The sequence below is a fragment of the Anoplopoma fimbria genome, chromosome 8 (assembly GCF_027596085.1).
Source record: "Anoplopoma fimbria isolate UVic2021 breed Golden Eagle Sablefish chromosome 8, Afim_UVic_2022, whole genome shotgun sequence".
Taxonomy (NCBI): domain Eukaryota; kingdom Metazoa; phylum Chordata; class Actinopteri; order Perciformes; family Anoplopomatidae; genus Anoplopoma; species Anoplopoma fimbria.
Genome location: NC_072456.1, coordinates 10,197,479 through 10,220,157, shown reverse-complemented (window position 1 = coordinate 10,220,157; position 22,679 = coordinate 10,197,479). Strand labels below are relative to the sequence as shown.

Sequence of the window (22,679 nt, the reverse complement as noted above, 5' to 3'; positions counted from 1 at the left end):
TGCCACCCTGAGGCATAACCACAGTCGGATATATGCTCTTTAGAGGTTTATTGAGTATTTATTTTTTTGTTTTTTTTGTGTGTGTTTGTTCGAAAGAGAGAGACAGACTCACTGGTGCACACGTCCTTCGGTTTGTCCATGTCTCCGCGGTAATATCCGTTGCGACAACCACAGATTGTGGCGGCCTCGATGGTGGAGCGGCTGTTCGGCGGACATTGCTGACATAATCCTATCCCCTGGAACGACTTAAAGGTGCCCTGAGGGCAAGCTGAAGAGTAAGAGAGAAGGAGAGAAAAAACATTAAAAACCAAATACACCACTCAGCCTCCTCAACATGGATGAAACACGACAAATAAACTATGTTTGTGGGCCTTTTATTTGTCTTGGTGACAAGACATTTGGCAAACTTTGTTTTAGAAAGACCCTGCAGTGGTGAAGTTATTACTGGCAGTATAAGGTTGACAAAGCACAGAGGGGGATTTTATGAGAAAAGCAGCACATTTTCTTAACAGGATATACAAAAATATTATGGTGTACGTCCACAGTGTCACACTGATTATCTGCAGTGTAGATTATAGTTTCATGTCTCTGGTTCCTTTAACTGGGTCAGAGTTGTTTATACATAAATATTAATTGAATCATTCTTTGTGACATGAAACACATATATGAATTCTGAAAGATGATGTTTCCATTTATCCAACTGTTATTTATCCAGGAACGGTTGGTTCTGAGCATACAGCATGCTTTTATATCATTTGCATTGCAGAAGCATATTGTTGTTTACATTTTTGTCTTGTACCAGTGTTTTTAATCTTCTACACCTGACTGCAAGTCAAGTTTCCCCTCTGGGATAATAGTGACTGAACTCAACTCAACTGGAATGAGACAAGCCCAGTAATGAAGGTTGGAGTCTGAGTTTCACTTCTGTAGAGAATTTAAAGTGATGCCTGTCTCTCATCTACAGGGTTCATTAAATGTGAATGCCAGCAGGTCTTGTTATGTGTCCCTCTGCATCCTTGAATTTGAGGAAGAGCAGCGCCCATTTAACCATATGCCTGAGCCTTTGTAGTTATCTCCATTGGATCATGTGCATTTAACACCCATCTGTTACACAATAACCTCTTAAACTTTCCATCTTTTGATCACTAGTCTGCCTTAAATCTGTGCTGTGCATTGCTTCGCTGTTCATACAGGGGAAATCTTCAGTTAACATTCATGCGGTTCAACCAAAAACAAAGCGAAGAAATTAAAAGTTCTCACTCAACCATTACTGTACTTCCTTCTCAGAACTGCCATTTCACACCACTTGCTGTATTTTTAACCAAAAACACTACTTCTGGTATTCCACTTTTGTATGCATAGTCCTCTTTTTTCCAGCTGGTCTGCTGAAAGTAGCAATGCATTTAAATTTTTTGGCATGAATTTTTTATTGGTAGACCTTTGTCTGAACATAATGTCATAGACCAGAATCGTGGCTGCTACTGTTTTGGTTAAATGTATTCATCGGTATCTATTTTACTGTCTCTTTGATCAAATTAAGCACAGTATGTTAGAAATAGTGCTGCTGATAAATGACAGTCACGTCTCTCTTGCCTCAAATGTTTTCTGGAACTGTGTTTGCTGGTAATTATTATTTAACCTTTATTTTACTAGGAGGGTCTCTTGAGATGAGATTTACTGTTTTTCAAGCAAGTCCTAGCCAAAAACGTTTACAAATAATAAGTGGTGCAACGGATTATACCACTTACGGATCAGATCACAGATCGGATCAGCACAAAGAAAGGAGGAAATATAACTTTTAGAGATCCCTGATCAGGTTTTTTTGCTGCTAATACTAATAACCGATCATTGATGATCCATATTGGCAGATAAAGATCCCTTTGTTGTTTGATTATAGCAGCTAGTCAACAAGGCTCATTTTTATTTTTGCCACGGTCCCAAAAAAGAATTTCAACATTTCAACAACTTTAGACATTCTAAAGTCAGTAATCCATAAGAAATTCTTAATGTTATTCTTCCACTTTGTTATAGTCATCTTAAGTGTTTTTTTTTTCAAAAAGCACCAATTAAAATGATAAGGGGATAAAATATTTAATTTTTATCGATTAAAACAAATCTTGTCATTAGTAGTTTTAATGATGTATTATAGGCTGCTTGGTGGTATTGTAAACAGGTCATAATTCATCTCTAATATCTATTTATGTTGCCGTGAAAACATCTGCTCCAAACATATGTATTTATCCAAGTTTCTTACCAAAACTACATTTTACAAGATAACAAGTGATCATAATGTTACGGAACGGAACCTTTGTTCGTTGGCCATTAGCGGTGCTTTCATGGTTGTTTATTACAAATAATAAATAAAGCACAGCTTTCAAAGAAAAAGCTTGAAAAATTCAGAGCACCTACAATCAGTCAATCAGTCTATGTTAAAATATTAAAAACAACTGTTCATCTATTCAGGGATAGAAGAGTTCATGCTCACTTTTCAGGCTGGATACTTAATATAACGTTTCTTTTCTGAGGGATTTTGATAGTAGCTCAGGTAAATCAAACGTTTCCAAGCTGGTAAACAATCGAACACTTCAAAGCTCCATTTTGTGCAGAAACGCTGCTACCTCAGTTGCACTCCTACAACTGACTGTGTGACTGACAGCCAATTCTAACTAAACGTCTAACAGCTAGTTTGAAGCAAAAGTCGAAAAAGATTCACTAAACAAATGAAATGCAACATCGTGACATGGTCAAACATCTTAAGTTAAATATATCACATTAAGTGAGAGTATTTTGCATCTGAGAAGGACACCTGCTTTAATTAACACATGGGATTCATAAGTGCCTTTTTGTTGAGGGCAAACACATTCTGAATTACGACTTCAAGTAAAAGAGAAAGCCGAACAGGGAAACAGAAGTGTGAAATGAGAAATTACACTGAAACGAACGCTCTGCCAAAAGGCTGAGGGAAAAACCAAATGAGTTTTTTTAATGTTACTTGTTTCCAGTTTTGATTAATCTTTAGCACTTCCTCCGCTGTAATGAATGCTCACTTTATCTCGAAGATGCTTTAGATGCTGTAAGACCAAAATGCAAATGTTACACAGATTTATGGTGGCGGGCAGAGGAGGATTGCACAAGCAGGCTTTTACGGAGTCTGTACAAACTGGAGCCCAAATGATAACACGAATTGAAGGGAAGAGGTAAATGAGACAAAGTGCCAGCAAGTTAAGTGCCTCAGAGTGTCACTTAATCAAACTTTAAAGGGTTTAAGGGTCAGGCAGATTTTGTTCAGGGAAAAAAAACCAGACAGAAACAAACAAAGAAAAACTCATAGAGGAAAGACAAAGAATCGAGCAGAGGATAATAAGAGGAACAATAAAACTGCTCTTGTTATTCTTCCCTCTCAATATCACTATATCTGCAGCACTGCTCTTTTGTTTTCACTTTCCTGAAATGTTATATTATTATTTATGGGTCTTGCCGATGCTTTTGTTCTAACATGACTTACAATGCAGGATGCTGTGCTCTGCCCCCATTTTTTTTTACTGCATATTACATTGTGCATGAACCAGAGAGCTTGAAGAAACTACTCACATCTCAGATATGAGGTACACTTCATATCATACTGCAGGACTTTATCATTTTCGGCCGCAGCAGGCATGCGTTTCAGCTAAAAAGCTCCAAAAGCCTTTTGTGCACCACCATGCCACCAAACAGCAGACAGACCTAGTTAGAGACTAGCTGGTGAACATAGTGGAGTATTTACCAGCTATAGTCAGATATTTTCTTCGGGTGTTGGAAGACACCAAAAAGAGACCTAAATGAGAGTGGATATTGGACTAGTTTGCACCAGAAACAAGACCTAAGAATATTAGTTTTGCTCCGTAAAAAAGCAACTGTTTGCTAACACATTTACACTAACAACTTTATAAGGCAATAATATGTCAATGTTGTGCTTACAGCTTGGTGCGCTGCCCCAAAAGTGCAATCAGCTATTGCAATAGTAAAAAAGCTGTTGAATGCACCTGCTTAGGGGTTAAGATGCAGATTAGGAAGTGCAACGTCTGAAGTTTGACACCAGCGGCTGCAGCTCTAGATCCCTCCTTTCCTGTCTTCTCTCAACTAACTGTAATAAAAGGGACAAAAATGGCCCAAAAATACTTTTTTTAAAAAGTAAATGGCTCTGAAAGGCAAAGAGTCTCGTACTATTGAAACCAGTTGCAAAGTGTGTGTACCGGTTGAATATCAATTCAAGCCATTATTTTATCTCACACATTCAAATTTTCTTCAGCTATAGATTTCCCAATGTTACCCTGAATCTACCTTTTTGTCAGACACACTTTCACTCCTTTTTCACTGCGTCTGTCTATGTCACTCTACCTTTCTATTAGTTTCTTTATATTCAGACTTTTCTTTGAAGTCGTCTGTTCAGGAGTGTCAACGGCCTCTGCCTTTATCTGCCTATTTGTGTCTTGAATAGGCAGATAGACATCTGGCTTGTCAAGGTCATTTATTCAACAACCTTGCTCATACGCATGGGGCATGTCACCATGGCAACAAGTCTTGCTCCCTCTCTCTCTCTCTCTCTGTTAAATGACTCTCAGTAGCCTATAGTTATCTCTCTCACTTCGTGTCCAGCTGTCTCAGGATTTTAAATACTAACACTATATGTGCATGTTGTGAAACATTAACAGTGTGTGCCATTTTTATAGGATGAAACTGACAAAATGTTGCATGACACCAGTGGGACTTTGTCAAAGTCTGAGTGAGTTGTAATCTGCCTCCAATAAGATAGAAAGCCATTCATTAATGAAATGTGCTAACAATTTTAGCATAAAGTGTGACTTTGATCGACAACAAGGCCATTACAAACCAAGGGCGTGACGAATAAACAACACAAAAAATACTGGCATGCAACTTTTTTGCATTAACACTATTCATACCGGCAGCGATGGGAAAACAGGTGCAGCACTTTTTCAATAAAAGGTTCAAATAGATTTTTGCAGACAGAGGAGCAATTACTGAGATCCAGGATCAGTCTTGTTGTATAGCTTAAGCCACTGTAAGCTATTTTATTGAGTTTCCTTTTAGCAAAACGCTCTGATTGAATTGGCCTTTGGTTTCGCAGTGTGTATGTCTCGGGCTTTTAGTGTGCAAGGTAAGAACGCGAGGAGTGGATCTTTGCTGCCTTTATCAAGGTTGAAATGACTAACAAAGTTTGCAGTCTGTGGAGCCTCCATGCTTTTGAACACTATAGTGTTTGCTTTTTAATATATCTGTTCCGCACAACGTGATTGGTTGATGCCTTTATTCTCGATGCAAAGATCAGAATATTTATGTTGATCTGAAAAATAATTCTGTCGCTTTTTTGTTGCATAATATTCATGTACAGTGTGAAAGTTCTCATGACAAAAACAGCAGTTCAAAATAATATATTGGCATGCGAAATAATTGTACCACTTTTTAAAATCAACTCTTTGGAGAGTAACATTCTAGAGGAGACTAGTTGAACGTTCAGAGCTTTGAACCCCTTTACAAAAGGAGGTAGATTACTTTACTCTTATAATTGTAGTTGCATGTAACTTATTTTGTGTGGATAGAAAAGTCAAAAATAGGAATGCCTTTTTAGTTTTAATTGACCCAGCTCACAAGAATGAAAATCCATCATGCAAATGGAGGAAATCTAAGAACGGATCGTAACCCCAAAAGTTGGGAAAAATGCCAAAGATAGGAGGGATAATAGGAATGCACATAGATGTCTTTTCTAGAGAGAAAAACAGAGAAAGAAAGAAAGAAAGAAAGAATGAAAGAAAGAAGGAAATAGTAAAAAAGGGTACAAAGAGAGAGGAAAATATTATTCCCTCTGTTTCCCTGAGCCTTTAGCCAGCTGTGTGGAGGCACACAGCGACCATGTGGATGACAATTGTCTAAAGTTGGCATTCAGACTCACTGATCAATTATTTAAGACTTGCGTGCGTGCGGCGAAGGGCTGCAGATTTCAAAAACTCTTAGAGCATCGCAGGGGTAGTTTGTGTGTGTGCTCAATGGTAGGGTATATTTAAATATGTTTACTTTGCTTTAACACACACACACACACACAGTTCTTGTACAGTTGAGACAGTTTTGCTGGATAGTTACCACAATATGCTGGTTTGGTGCAAAACAAACACCATCTCTGTTGCCACACACACACACACACACACACACACACACTTCTTGTACAGTTGAGACACACTGGATACACACACACACAAAACAAACACATCTCTGTTGCACACACACACACACACACACACACACACACACACACACACACACACACACACACACACACACACACACACACACACACAGATATATATAAAGACAACCATCTGTTCCAATAGTCAGTCCAGCTTCCTGCCAAGTTGTTATCAGCTGATTGGCAGAAGAGCACACCCAAAAGATGCCAGCTTGGTGGAGACAGACGGAACAGGCTCTGTCCCACGACATCTAAAGTCGCTGTTTAAGCCCTAAAGCTTTCTAGGAGAGCTGGGCAAGATAAACAATATAAACAGTGGACACAACTGAACATTTTCTCCGTCAGATAATGAGAAACTTTAAAATAATGTCCATAAGTTACATTGCTTGACAACTTGTGAAAAACACAATCATTTAGCAGTATTATAGGAACTGATGATTGGTTAAGGAGCTGAAAACACCACCTTCTTTTGATGTCTGAAGTTGGATGGGATAGAAACCCTCCCTTTGTGGAAACGATTTCATGTCCGCACCCAGATCAACATGTAAAGATCAATTGTGATCAAAATTTGGAGATACTTTGGCTACTCAATGCCCCATTTGGCCATTCAGTGGTTGATAGAGTATCAAAATGAGCCAGGCTGAGCCTACTTAAAGTGACACGACGCAGATGGGTAAAGAAAGTGGAAAACCTGTGCCATCATAGAGAGCAAATAACATGAACTAAGCTTATCACCTGAAGCATGAGCAAGTGCAAGTGCAGTTTAACCAGTAATTAGCCCCTTCCTCAGAAACACTAAAAACTGTTACATCAGTATAGTGGTTCCTCAGTTTAAACATCATACATTCTGTTATTTCATTAGTAGGAAAAGACATGGTGCCAATAGGTGCTGTCTAAAATTTGATTTTAGCTATGTATTTAATTAGATATTCTGTTCTCTGCTCATATGATTTTTATTATTAGTGACCCCTATGACAGGGGTCAGGCGGACCGCGGTCTGGGTCCGGACCCAGATTCTGTTGTATACGGAACTTCAACCGATAGATAATTGAGGATTATTATAGTTTGACGGAGCGCTTCTATTTTAACCGGCAGTTTTTCTAGCCTATAGGGCACTCTGTCAGCGGTCCATGAAACACACCAACCAATTACAGGCATTGTAAACCATCTCACGTGAATTTACTCGGCCAATCATATATGTGTATTCTGATAAGCGTCGCAACACAGGAGAGAGACGGCGAGAGAGACCCAACAGTGGAAGAGGTAAGTGATTCAGAAGTTATTTCACATGTGCTCGAAAAAGAGAAAAGTGGACAGCGAGATTAGACCCCTGAACAAAGAAGGGACAGAATCTTACATATTTAATCTTCCCATGGACAGTTCAAAACCAGTATGTATCATATGTTTGGAGAATGTGCGATTATCAAAAGCGTCAATGTGAAGCGCCACTACGAAACAAAGCCCAACTCCCTTTGAGCAAACGTACTAACTCAAATCTGAAATGAAGCCACAGAAAATAAACCGAAGAGTCCAATATGATCAGAATACTAATACATTAATCCACTGTCCAACAATGATGTTAACAGAGAGGGGAATAGAGCGGAAACAAGTGGTTTAAACAGCCACAGATAAAGTCCCTGCACACATTCTTCTCCTTTTAGAAGATAATAAGAATATAATATTGTGGCTTTGTTGATTTACATCACTTCACACCTGAATAAAATGAATTGAAAGCTGCAAGGCAATTCAGTTAAATTCATTTTTCTAAAATGAAGAACTCTATTTTAAGGGTCACATTTTTCAAAAGCTTTCTGTTATGTATTTCATTTTTAAACTCGGCCCTTATTTTACTTGAAATGAGAGACGAACATTTATTTATTATTGGAGTTTGTATTGTTTATAATTCATCATTGTTTATAATTCATCCAGTTCAATTTGTTGAGAGGTTATTAAATTATAATAAACAATCTTTATTTTATTTCACAGTCAGTTTCTGACTTCCTACAGACATTGATCAAACTACTTGGTTACTTTAATAAATATGGCACTCAATAATTGCGCAAGTTAGACAATATCGTGATGTTCCAGACCTTTGGATAAGAAAATTCTCCTTAACTGGACCTTCTTGAATTTTAATTGAAGACGCCTGTCCCATGAGGTTCTTCCAAGCTGAAACTCAACTAATTTATATTGTCATAAATATTACATTTATTTGGCGTATCAAGGTATATGAAACCCATTTGCCATTTCTTCTTTCTAGTTAGTTTTTGGGAGGGAACAATTACAAGCTCAATATCTTTTAAGAGGTCGACAGCAAAGTACTGGGAAGATTTCATCCTTATTCCTTCTGCACTGGCAATCAATAGCACTGTAATATAAAAAGCATGTCTCTCATGAATCTCTTCTGGCTTACCTTCTACGCGCACAAATATTGTATAAAGAAAAAGTAATTCCGTGCAAAAGAGACACTGACACCAAAGGCAATGCTAAAATGTAATGCATTTCACTAGAGACAGATATAATACTATTCATCAGTCCCTTCTGTTTTCTCTATCTCTTTTATCTCTAGCAGTTTTTACCTTTCTGTCCTTGGTTTTTCCTTTTTTTTTTTTTTAACTTTCTTGCCAGTCCAACTCTCCAGAGGGCTCTGCTGTTTTACTTTCTTTATCTTCCTTCTGTCCTTCCTTCCCTCCTTCTTTCCTTCCTTCCAGATGCCCCTCTATCTTGTCGCCACTCTCTGGCAGTCCAGGACTAATTTGCAGGAGACTAATCTGGCTGGAACATGCTAAACTAATTAACATGGGATGAAGCGGCCTCACTTATCATTTCACCATATGCACATACATCACACACACACACACACACACACATGCTCACACGCCCCCACACCCACACTCTCTTGTACACACACAAAATGGATGAGACTCTCCAGGCAGAATAAGAAATGATAGGTACTACTTCGGAGAGGAAATGGGGAAGGAGGCCAGATATAAAAAGGAGGTAAATGAGACGGAGGAGCTATTTCTGTGCCATGTTCACCCAAGTCTGCTTCTACTAATATTAACATATGGAACATCGCACCCTTGGGCAAAAATACATCTGAAAATGTAACATGCTTGTGATTATTCCGCTACGAATGCCAGATATGACACACTTACACAGCATAAAAAACAAATGCATTTTCAACAGAATTGACTCAGCTTTATAGTCAACCTTGTTTTGTGAAGCAGGCCAGCACTTAAATATGGCACATTTTTCAAAGTGAACGGAAAACAAAGAGAATTGAAAAGCAAACATTTTGTTCAAAAGACAATTTCAATACCATATTTGCAACACACACAAATTTAATATAAAGTTAAGGTTAAAACTATTTGTTTGATTTTGCCAAGCTTGGTGATACCTTTTTGTTGTATGCTTTGTGAGGTATTGCCTGCTGCTGTCGCATGTTTGCTATAGTTGATTAGAAGCATGTGTGCTTGTTTGCTGGATATTGATTTGCTGTCATAACGGCTCATTGGCTTGTGCTACAAAACAATATGACATTTGTGTGCTGCATGCAACAGTGTTTGCTGTAGCAAGGTCATCAGAACAGGTTTCTAAATAAGGAGAATTAATACAGCAAACAGGCCAGGCACAGCCTCATTACTGCACAGATTTACCTCGACACACGTTGCCATTGTCTGGTTCATAACCCGCCTTGCAGCTGCAGCTGCCGATGGGTACCATCCACTCTCCGTCTCCGTTACAGTAGAGCTTTATGGGCACGTCTACCTCCTCAGCGTTGGGGATACAACTTCCTCTAGCGATGACTAATGAGGTGGACTCTGCTCCAGTCAGTGTCTGCACAGAATCAGAATCATAAGAAAAAAGACCTACTTGAATGTCTGTATACATGTGGAACAACAGCTGCACCAAAGTCTGATGAAAAGAGCACCACAGTTTTCAGTTAGTTCTGCTCCATACCTCCGGGAAAAAAGCAAAGTTCTGCACAATGCTGGGGCATTTCTTGTAGAATACTCTTACAGCCAGCAGGGACATGCAAGCGCCTAGATCCTGGAAGGCCAAGTGGAAGCCTCGGCCTTTGGACAACGGCCCGAAACTCCGAACTTCTGTGTTAACCTTCATTAGCCTTCCCCCGAAATCAACCTGGGAGAAACTCTCATCTGCTGCGATGGTGTCAACCTTACAGTGACAGAGACAGACAGAGAAAGGCAGAGGGAAGGATGGGAATGGCAAAAGAAAGCAAGAGAAATTTTAAAATATATTTTAGGTTTTCTGTCCCTGTTCCTTGGTTCTAGATTTAGATTCACTAAGTAATGTTTGAATCTGCTGTATAATACTGGGAACATTCCCTTATGACCACATATTGCATCAATTCATTATGTTAGAATTTAGTCATAATTTGCTATTTCCCCAATGAACTTTGATGATGGCACCATAAGAGTCTGCTAGGAGATTTCCAACACTCTGATTCTTCAACACAAACAGTGTGAAACTACACAGAAACTTGATTCAGTTTAGTTAATTGAAAAGCTGCAAACTCATAACACTGTGTAAATGACATTTTCAGGAGAGAATTAATACCAAAGAGCAGTAGAAAAACAGATCCTATCAGTGTTGAATTCTAACTTTAGGGGGGACATTTTTGTAGACTTTGTTCAGTAAAATCAGCATTTGTTGTGATCCGCTTCTGGACTTTCGATACATTTTTTGATCTGTGCAGTGTTTGCTTTCGGATTGTATATTGTCCCTTTCCCGAGAAAAGAATGTATCTCCAAAATTACAACTTTTCGTAGTCTAGCTCTGTGACAAAGCATTTTTCAGATACTCTCATATGTTCTTCAATCCAATAAACTGAATTAGCACAGATGTCAGATTTCTACCGTCTGGTCTACATTTTCTCCAGGGTGAACAGAATATGCCCATGTGTACTACACCACTTAGCACTACCATGTTAAATGTAAAAAATTAAAATAAAATGAAGTTGTCTTTGTGTTGTTTAACATTTAGACCATACTTTGAAATGCTAATTTATAATGTGACAAGACACTTTTCTGGACTCATTACCTTAAGAAAAGGGGCATTGGCCCAGTACTCCACCCCTTTGATGCCCTCTGACAAGGTCCTTTCAGTCTCCAGGTAGTACAAGTTGAATGTCTCTTTGCAGGAGCCCAAGACGCTGGGGATGGAGGCGCAGTCGCGTACGGTGAAGCGGATCTCCACGTAGATTCGTTGTGCCGCTCGCCGGTCGACATAAGTCGTGAGGAGCCAGTTGTTCTGGCTGGGTTCAAACACGTTGCACACCTGGTAAGTCCTGATGGTGTTGAGGTTCTCATCATAGCCGCTCACCTCCTCCCACTGGGGAATGTGTGTGTGAGGACGGGGCAGGGGGTGTGGATGAGAGGGGAGGCCAAAATGATTAATGGGTTTACCAAGACCTGACACAAATTAAACTTTCTCTTTCCCCTCCCTACCATTTTGTCTATCTCTCTTCCTAGCTCCCCAATCCCCTCCCACGTTCGTTTTCTTTCGCCCCGCTACCTTGTCTTTTCTGAAGAGGGACAACCATTCATCACAATTAGAGCGGCTCACCTCAAACACACACACATACACACACACACCCCACTATTGTAACCAACTACTAGCCAAGCCAGCATTTAAAAAATCTGAGAAAGTGGTATGAAGACCCTATTCTATTTCATTCAATTTTATTTTATCTATTCTATTACTTTGTCTCTTGCAGACTCTTGTAAGCTTCACCTCCCTGATCTATTGGAATCCATTATGTTCTGCATCAACTGCGGTTAATTGGTGTCACCTTGCAAACTGTAATTAGGATTTTGACTGACTCCTTATTAGAGCACTGTGAAGTCTAGTCAAACTGCTTTCCCCAAGGGTACACAGTATACACATTGGTACGCCTATACACAAGCACATTACACCTCTCCACATTGTTCTTACTCCGTTGGCAGGGAACGATATCCAGCCAAGCTCAGCAGTCGCTGTCCTTGTATCCATCACTGTCTCTGTCAAACAAAAAGAGAGGAGAGACAAAAAGAGAGGTGAAGAGAAGGAGGTATGAGTTTAATTGATAGTCCGCTCGGACACTGCATTGTGATGCAGGTTATTCATATACATAATAAAACGCTTTACTCTGTTTTCTGTAATGCTTCTACCCTTTTTTTCCCCCACATCCTATCAAAAAAGAGATATTAGCCACAAATGAAACTAGACAAATAAACAAGCCTCTGGTTATTAGAAAAACAAAAAGTAACAATGATATAACACAATGACAACAAAAGTAATACAATTATAAACAATGTCAGTGTTTCTTGCTTAGTCAGCATCCATCTCATGCTAGGCAGTGCCAAGGCCTAACACAATCATTCAATGCACATACGACCGTATAACCTACTACATTATACAATTAAGTATGTGTTTAAATCCTGTTGAATCCTAGAAATAGCAATTTGATGATCCAATTATTTGAGAATAAGTTTGCAGTGATCGCTGCTGGTCTATAAATAGAAGTTGGCAACAGAAAGTTATTAGTAGCATTAGCAGTTCGCATCAACATAAGCAGTTAGAAACAAAAAAAAAAGCAGTTAGCAACAGCAAAAGTCGTTATCAGGAGAAAAAAAATAACAGCTAGCTTTTCAAACAGCTACAACAGTTAGCAACAACAGGGGACAGTTAGGAACAGGTAGCAGTTAGCAACAGCGCTAGCAGACAGCAACAGAAAGCAATTACCAGCAACAATGTCTTATGTTAATTAGAGGCCATAGGTGAGAATGAAGGCGGGGGAAGTAACTTTTAAACCACTATTATTAAATAATAACTACATGTAGGTGAAATCAGTCAGTGCCAGCAATAGCAATTAAATATACAACTCTATTGTTTGAAAAGTGTGTACGTAGCACTCAGCTGATCTGGCCACTAATGACTAAATGTCCCTACTTTACCTACATTATCAGCTCTATCTGCTACAGTAAACTCCCATAATAACAAAAAAAAAATAAAAACAGATGGCAACATTAATTGTAAAAGTAAAACACTTCATATTATACCATCTACTGTGGTAATGGGGGAATTTTGCTATGCGAGCAGCCCGAGACTATTTTCTGCATCTGTCTGTCTGGTATGTGCAAAGCAATGCAGACTGGAACATTTGAAAATGAGAAAAAAAAGTAATGAGAGAAAAAATGATTTATGCCAACATGTCCATGCACATTAATGTTGAAATGGCAACCTGCAGTAGGTCAAGGAACACCACATGCTATCTAAAATGCAGGATGGAGGTTATGCAATTAAAGAGCATTAAAATAATTATGTTTTGGCCACTAAAATAATGTTTGAACCACACAGAAAGCTAAAAAACATAACTTCCCTTTTGTTTTTTTTTTTTTTTTTTTCTGTTACTTGCTGCTGTATGCAAAATCTACAGCGAGTGGACAGGCTGAGATGCTCAAGCCGACATACTTTAGTTAGCATGCTGACATCACAGACCTTAACACATAGTCCTTTGTAATAAAACATGGTGAGAAGATTCAACGACATCACCCCACGAGGCAGCCACAGGCAAAACAGCCCCTTGATTCTTGACATGCTCTCCTCCTCTTGCACTCTTTCAATCTGTCACCCTGCCTCTCATTATCTTCCTCCCTCGTCCTCCTCACATCCTCCCCACCTTCATCCTCTCCTTCACTCTGCTTCCCTGTCTTTTATCTCACCCTCTACCTTAGGTGCTTCTTTTTTTTGCCAGTGAACGAGCCTAATTACAGCAGAACCCAGTTTTTCAGCTCTCCCTTGGGAGGAAAGGTCGTTTGTGAAAATAAAACATGCTTGTCACATGAAAATGTGGTCTACTATCAAAAGTGTAGTCAAAAGGACCAAAGCTTATTCAAACGGTGACAATTGTCACTACCTAATTTGTAGCTTCAGTGCGTTTAGTGGCATGTTGTCAACAAAGATTTTCAAACACCAATCCACAGAAGAATATAGACCAAGTATATTTCTGCCTTGCATATTTTGCCTGTTCAGAGGTCTTTGAAGCTTGGGTAAAAAAAAATAAAAAATGAGGCTGAAAAGAAAAATGGTAATACCGAGAGAAAGCCACAATGTTGACAGAAGAGATGTTGGAATAGCTCATGTAGTCTTACAAGCTATACCTTCAAGCAAAGTCTTGCAAGAAGGGATTTGATTCAAGGCTTTGCTTAAAGTATAGAACAATGGTTGTGAACTGTCATACTCCACCATACTACCATATTTCTATTTTGCTTAAAGTATAGAACAATGGTTGTGAACTGTCATACTCCACCATACCACCATATTTCTATTTCAAGAACAGGGTATTCAAGGCATATTCTCAGGCACTTTTAGCTTACAATACCAGCTTTGCTGGCAATACGTTTCTTGAAAATTGATTGCACCACAATGCCCAAGAACTCTTGGGAGACCTCTGTGATTCATCATTTTATGTTATTACATACTGTTCACAGCTTGAGCATTAAAAACAAGTGCAGGGAGAGTAATGTGGGTGTACACATTGAAAAAATAGTACCAAATGTCTGATCTTCTTTCTGGGCTCCAACTAAGCATAATTTTTTATCTTTGATTAACGTTAGAAGTATTTTGCATTTTATCACAGATTTCAAATATCTTGTATCCTGGCCATTACAGCAGCACCTTATCAAACTAAAATAGAGGAGTCTCTTTTTTGCTTGCGGCATTTCGATTTTCTCGACAACTGTTGTTGTCGGGTTGACTTCATACTTCCGGTGTATTGCTGAGGATCCAAGGAATTGCAGTGTTGAGTGCAAATTTTTGAGAACAACGGGATATATTCATTAGTAGTAGCTTTGTGTCAACATTTGTGTGAGCTTTTTCAACCAAATGACAAACATACTCTAGCATTGCTAGAGGATGGCACAGAGAGCTTCTCAAGAAAGCTTACGTACAAAAAAAGAGTGCACCAACTGACTTCACAGCATCTAGTTACATAAACATTATTATTTATAGCATTCCCAAAAAACACAAACATCCTACAGAGCCCACTCTCAGGACAACAGTCTCAGGAAGAGGCTCTTTTAAAATCTACCCTCCTATCTTGTAGACAGGAAACATGTACTGAATATTCTAAGTAATTGCACTTTGAATGAGAACAAAATACTGGTTTCCTTCGGTGTAGAAAACATACAGTGGGTACGGAAAGTATTCAGACCCCTTTAAATTTTTCACTCTTTGTTTCATTGCAGCCATTTGCTAAAATCGAAAAAGTTCATTTTTTTCCGCATTAATGTACACTCAGCAACCCATCTTGACAGAAAAAAACAGAAATGTAGAAATTTTTGCAAATTTATTAAAAAAGAAAAACTGAAATATCACATGGTCATAAGTATTCAGACCCTTTGCTGTGACACTCATATTTAACTCACATGCTGTCCATTTCTTCTGATCCTCCTTGAGATGGTTCTACTCCTTCATTGGAGTCCAGCTGTGTTTAATTAAACTGATTGGACTTGATTAGGAAAGGCACACACCTGTCTATATAAGACCTTACAGCTCACAGTGCATGTCAGAACAAATGAGAATCATGAGGTCGAAGGAACTGCCCAAGGAGCTCAGAGACAGAATTGTGGCAAGGCACAGATCTGGCCAAGGTTACAAAAGAATTTCTGCAGCACTCAAGGTTCCTAAGAGCACAGTGGCCTCCATAATCCTTAAATGGAAGAAGTATGGGATGACCAGAACTCTTCCTAGACCTGGCCGTCCAGCCAAACTGAGCAATCGTGGGAGAAGAGCCTTGGTGAGAGAGGTAAAGAAGAACCCAAAGATCACTGTGGCTGAGCTCCAGAGATGCAGTAGGGAGATGGGAGAAAGTTCCACAAAGTCAACTATCACTGCAGCCCTCCACCAGTCGGGGCTTTATGGCAGAGTGGCCCGACGGAAGCCTCTCCTCAGTGCAAGACATATGAAAGCCCGCATAGAGTTTGCCAAAAAACACATGGAGGACTCCCAAACTATGAGAAATAAGATTCTCTGGTCTGATGAGACCAAGATTGAACTTTTTGGCGTTAATTCTAAGCGGTATGTGTGGAGAAAACCAGGCACTGCTCATCACCTGCCCAATACAATCCCAACAGTGAAACATGGTGGTGGCAGCATCATGCTATGGGGGTGTTTTTCAGCTGCAGGGACAGGACGACTGGTTGCAATTGAAGGAAAGATGAATGCGGCCAAGTACAGAGATATCCTGGAAGAAAACCTCCTCCAGAGTGCTCAGGACCTCAGACTGGGCCGAAGGTTCACCTTCCAACAAGACAATGACCCGAAGCACACAGCTAAAATAACAAAGGAGTGGCTTCGGAACAAGTCTGTGACCATTCTTGACTGGCCCAGCCAGAGCCCTGACCTAAACCCAATTGAGCATCTCTGGAGAGACCTGAAAATGGCTGTCCACCAACGTTCACCATCCAACCTGACAGAACTGGAGAGGATCTGCAAGGAAGAATGGCAGAGGATCCCCAAATCCAGGTGTGAGAAACTTGTTGCATCATTCCCAAGAAGACTCATGGCTGTACTAGCTCAAAAGGGTGCTTCTACTCAATACTGAGCAAAGGGTCTGAATACTTATGACCATGTGATATTTCAGTTTTTCTTTTTTAATAAATTTACAGAAATTTCTACATTTCTGTTTTTTTCTGTCAAGATGGGTTGCTGAGTGTACATTAATGCGAAAAAAAAATGAACTTTTTCGATTTTAGCAAATGGCTGCAATGAAACAAAGGGTGAAAAATTTAAAGGGGTCTGAATACTTTCCGTACCCACTGTATATGGTTGCATTCCCCACGAAGAGGCTTTAAACTCTGCTACTTTCAACCCGAAATCCTACCAATGCATTCCTATTGAGCTGCTACACCTTGTATCCAACTGGTGCCTCCAACAGCATCTGTCTGCAATGGCGACAGCTACAGTGCCTTTTGTGGTGGGACTGGTTGAGGGAAAATGGAAAGAAACTGTTACAAATGACCCCCAAAAAAAACCCATATCACTAAAAGACAAAAAAAAAAAAAAAAAAAAAAAAAAAAAAAAAAAAAAAAAGACATTGTGTAAACACCACCTCTCGTTCTGATCTCTTATTTAATCATCAAAAAAACAAAGAAATGAGGCCGGGCCTGTCTCTCTACAGAATACGATCACTGTGCTTCACAGATTAAAGAGACACTCAGGAGACACCGGCATGTGTTTCAAGCTGAACCACTTCTGCTTGAAACAATGCAAATCATTGCCCCTTTACTCATTCAGGAGAGCACCCATGATTAAAAGCACGGTCACGTACAAAGAAATGACTCAAAACAAGACCACATGGCTGACAACAACTGGCATGCGTCCATGTGGAATGTGCACCTGCTGCTGCAAATCAACAGGCACAACATCATTCAATGTTCCCCACAAAGGGGAGATTGAACGCTAAAACCTGCCGCTAAACAGTAAATCAACACATATGATCTATATGTTACTATGTCTCTGTGGTCTACCATATTTCTGAGAAACGAACCAACGCCTTAAACATTGAATATCTGGAACAAAACTGCCATCCGTACTTGCAGTACTGAATATGCAATTGCAAAACATTATGTTGAAGCAAACCTACGCCAACTACAAATCGGTACATTGACCACTTGATGATATATAATCACAAGTAATACCAGCCTATAATTAAAAAGACTGAGAAAATGTATGTTTATTCAAGTGTCCCCTTATTGCCATATAGTGTATTGTTTTAATAGTAGCACAATAATGGCCATAAACAGTGTTTTGTGGAGCTCAATATTGTATGTAATGAGGTTTGGATCAGATTGAATTATATGCTTGTTATTGGTCCCTGTATTCAGAGTCATTGGAAAGAAAAGTGATTGGTTCCTAAAGAATTGGATCCAACGCTCAGCTGTGTATTAACTCTACTCATGTGTTTATTACTGAACTCGATCCATATACATAAAGTGCTCCGAAGAAGGCTTTGTGTCAAAACATATCAGCATATATCTATTGTGAGCCAGTTAATCAAGTGAAATGCTAGTATTTTGTCCTTTTTTGGCCCAAACATTTTTATTTATTATCTTACTAATTGCTGAGTAAATTTATTTCAATTTACAATTTATTGGCTGATCGTCTTCATATCTTTATACAATTTCAAAGAATATGGGCACAGCATAACCAAACCATATATGCAAAACATGCCTGGTGAATTCTCAGTCTAAAAGAGAAGAAGTCTACGCAGTGCTTATTAGAGTGCACACTCATCAGTCTAATTAACGGTGCACAGCACACACCTCTTTGTGCATAATAGGATATATTCTCCGATCAGCCTAATTACTTTTGACATATTGGAGGCTGTGATAGCAGTGTGCCCACCTCCCCCGCAGAGCTGCACCTCTTCAAACAAATCTACAAACCACTGAACAAAACCAAAACCATTGTATGGCAGAGGAAACAGCAGGTAAATCTGTACGATATTGTAGCAGTCAAAGAGGCTGTTAAATCCTTGTTGTTGGCCAAGAGGGAGATATAAAAGTATTTCTATCACAGACGCTGAATTAGAAATAATTTCACTGTTTCACTGCCAAATCCTATTTATTTTTTCTCTATGACTCTGTGTGTGTGTGTGTGTGTGTGTGTGTGTGTGTGTGTGTGTGTGTGTGTGTGTGTGTGTGTGTGTGTGTGTGTGTGTGTGTGTGTGTGTGTGTGTGAGATGAAGTACAGGTGGTCAAATGGCAAGTGAGGTTGGTTCTTCGTATGCTAATTAGCCTAGAGTGTTCTAACCAGATTAGTCTAGTGTTAAAAGACTGAAAATGAGTGCTGATTTATATGCCTCTGAATGTGTGTGTGTGTGTGTGTGTGTGTGTGTGTGTGTGTGTGTGTGTGTGTGTGTGTGTGTGTGTGTGTGTGTGTGTACTGCATATATTGTATGTGCCTCTGAGAGAAAGAAAGAAAAGTACGCCTAGGAGCATCATATTTATGGTTAAAGACGCACACCAAAATAACATACACACCAGCCAAACACACGCTGAAAGCCCTCCTGGAGTGAAAGACGTCACGCTGACAGCAGAGGCAGCCTTTGACCAATCAGGCGTTAAAGTGAAATGGCACAGCATCACGGAAGGACAACTCAGTCAAGAGCGCACACACATTCAGACACGGATGTGTACTTCGAAAAATCAAATATACATAGGCTATACACATACTTGTGTACACTCTTATATACACACAAACATAAACTCTGCAGGACTCGCACAGAGCAGCTTTTATTTTCTCTCATTCCTCCTAAATATATTATGAAGAAAATTATGAGGCAGGGCATGCTGCTCTAACATCTGAAAAACACTTTCAAGTGTTACCTTTAACATTTAAGTCTCTACAGAAAATGATGCAATTATAATTAAACAGACTGGGATGGAAACTAAAAGATGGCTCGTATTTTAAAAAAAAGAAAGAATATAAGCAAGTATATACCAAGTCTCATCAAGTGTTAGTTCCTGTCAAAATGTTTTCTTGTATTAGGCCCACAGGAGCTCTAGTGTCTCAAAACTGCTACTTATCTGCACGCAGTTCCCTTCCCTTCAGCGTTGGCTTGTACACAAGTCTCACCTGATCATTTTCACATTCAACATCAATCTGAAGTATACTGTGCTAATGGGCTGACCCTGTTGTCTCAAAAAGAGTCTGCTCAGCGGTTTAAAAACACATTGTATCAGCACAAAATAGACATAACTATGCAACAACAGTAATTTACACGAGGAGCCGCGGATGTCGTGGACAAAATTACAATTTCTGTTACAACACCATCATGTCATGAATGCAGAACACATACTAATACTATTTACGGTGCAATTTGAAGATATACTATATGTTATTTTATCCTCAAATTACTTAACTACTGGATGTGTATGGAAACAGGGAAATACACCAACAGTACTTTACTGTATGGATAGTTAGTCTTATTAAACTACATGGTGTAGACAGGTCAAAATAGAAGCAACACTGGCTGGAATATCCTGATCTTTAGTCTCTAGTATGGGTATAGCTCACTAAACTTTGCTCTCCCCTGCCTCCCCCCCCCCCCCTATATAGTCTTAAGCGAGACATTCCTGTCCGTCATTAAAACTCCACATCCGGTTTATATTAAAGGATTTCTGCTACACGACTTCCAGCCAAAATAACCAGAGCCCCAGAAGACATCAACTGTTTTTTTTTTACAAAAACATACACCCCTTTACAAGAAAACTAACCTCTATGTGTAACATTGGTGAAATGCCCCTTTAATCCTGTCTCAATTGATGAATTTCCAGAATGATGTCATGCAAGTGCACTTTTATACCTGATGCCCTGATATAAATTAGACTGTAAGTAATAAAGTTATTTTCAATGAATGCTGGTGACATGAAGCTACAAAGTGATGCCTGACACTTCAAATCATAGTTGGTCTCGGTCAAGTGAGTGTTTGAGCAACACTTCAACAGCAGCTCGCCAACAATGTATCTGTGTACGCTTGGCAAATTTGTTGCTTTTGTCACTCATAGTGTGAACATAACACATAACCATGGAGTGTATATAAGAAGTTGACGTAGTCATCGGAACTTCACCCATTGGTTTGTGGACTGAAGTTATGACATCACAGTAAGCCTGCCCTAAAGATTACTCTGCTTTAAGGTCTATTTTACTCTAAAAAGGGACCATAATTTACTACATGAACATGCTGTATTGAAAAAGACTTGAAACTAGCAATTGAGACCATATGCTCATGTTTACAATATTTACTGAGGTAATAAATCAAGGAGAAGTAATGTATTTTCTCATTGACTTCCATACAATCAGACTTCTTTTTGCAACAGGAGGAGTCGCCCCCTGCTGGTCAGTAGAGAGAATGCAAGTTTTAAGACACTCCCGCATCGACTTTACTCAGCAGAACCAGAGGTTGCTACCTGCCCGTAACAAAGCATTAGGCTTAAGGACAGACTATCTGCTAACTCTTCTGGTATTCATTCCCTTCTTGATTTCTCCTCCTCTGTGAGCTGCTCAAAACAAATTAGACACATGGGGCTCTTGGTCCTCATGTATTAAGAGCTAATCTCTATTTATTTGCTTTCACATACTGCAGGGACTTCAGTACTCGGGCAGGCCGCCATATATACCCGTTCTGGAAAAGGCCAATCTGCAGGCTGACAGTATATGAGCGTTGATGATGAACACAAAGGACTCCAAGCCATTAATTGATCCGTTAGGCCAATTAAGAGGTTGTTCAGAAGATACATCTTATTAAAATGCTTCCAGCTTGAATAAAAATATCTATACTCGTATTTGATTATTTTAAGGAGCTGTGCAGACAAATCATACTGCGTCTTTGTGGCAGTCTATTGGATTTGCGTCTTTTGTGTCAAAGTTCCACTTGAGGTTGCTGAAGTGCTCTTGTGGTGTTCAGCTTTTGCTCTCCGGTTCCTAGCTGCTAAATTAGGTGCTACGCCTCTTGAAGTATTTTTGGTTTCAGCTACTGTCAGCTCCACTCTTATTTATGCACATTTGAACTCATTTTACCAAGAGGGGTAATTCAAGACTCCATCCCTGCTAAAACAGACTCTGGCACACGGACCATTCTGAATACTATGTTACAGCATAGTGTTGTAGTAAAACGGGCAAAATGGGTTTGAAGAAATCCCTTAAATAACAAAATGTGAGGAAAGCACCAGAAAGCTTATAGAGTATTAAGATTCATCTTTTTTTTAATTTTTTTATAAATCAATAGCTTAATTGGTCACTTGGTATAAGTGGGCCCATTACAGTCACATATTGGTTCTTCTTATTTATGAACCATAAAGCCTGTAACTGTAGATTATAATATGGTTAATATGGCCTGATACAAATTATTTTATGTGTAAGCCTGTATCAGTGTTTCAACTGTCACTATCATTTAATATAGGTAGTAATTAGATACTCTTTTCATCCCCTCTGCAGAACACACCTTGATTTCCTCAAATTTAAAGCTCGTCAGCTGATGTTTGCAAATGCATGACAGCAACATGCACCAATGCACCATGTTGATAAACTGTCATGTGTATATATGTGACATGTTGTGAGATATATGAGGGTTAAGTATATACAAGTTTTATTATTTATCATGTGATGTTTTTGGATTTGTGCTGTTGCATACTGTATTGTCAAAGATTCTACCAGCTGTGTTTAATTGAATTGAACTGAATTAAAGCTGCACGAATAAATATTTAATATTACGGTAAAAATGCAGCCAAAAAAAAGGAGCACACAGTGAAAAACCCACAGACATTTATCGCCCAATCTTAACAGTCTTCCTCAGCTCTGTGGAGAATTTTAGCATCTTTCGGCTCAGCAACTTTTTCATTTTCATCTTTTTTTTTTTTTTTCAGCTGCA

At 39.2% G+C, this 22,679-nt stretch overlaps 1 protein-coding gene across 2 annotated transcripts in view; it reads right to left on the bottom strand.

The window, feature by feature from the left end:
- LOC129094831 (ephrin type-B receptor 1-like) overlaps window positions 1-22,679 on the bottom strand; it is an 80,428-nt gene that overhangs the window by 35,923 nt on the left and 21,826 nt on the right. For both annotated transcript variants that reach the window (XM_054603106.1, XM_054603105.1), the window contains exons 2-6: window positions 12,200-12,264; window positions 11,306-11,596; window positions 10,202-10,420; window positions 9,898-10,078; window positions 113-268 (exon numbers count right to left, since the gene is read on the bottom strand). In XM_054603106.1, coding sequence (XP_054459081.1) covers window positions 113-268; window positions 9,898-10,078; window positions 10,202-10,420; window positions 11,306-11,596; window positions 12,200-12,256 — 904 coding nt within the window. In that variant the 5' untranslated portion in view covers window positions 12,257-12,264. The remainder of the gene's footprint in view (window positions 1-112; window positions 269-9,897; window positions 10,079-10,201; window positions 10,421-11,305; window positions 11,597-12,199; window positions 12,265-22,679) is intronic.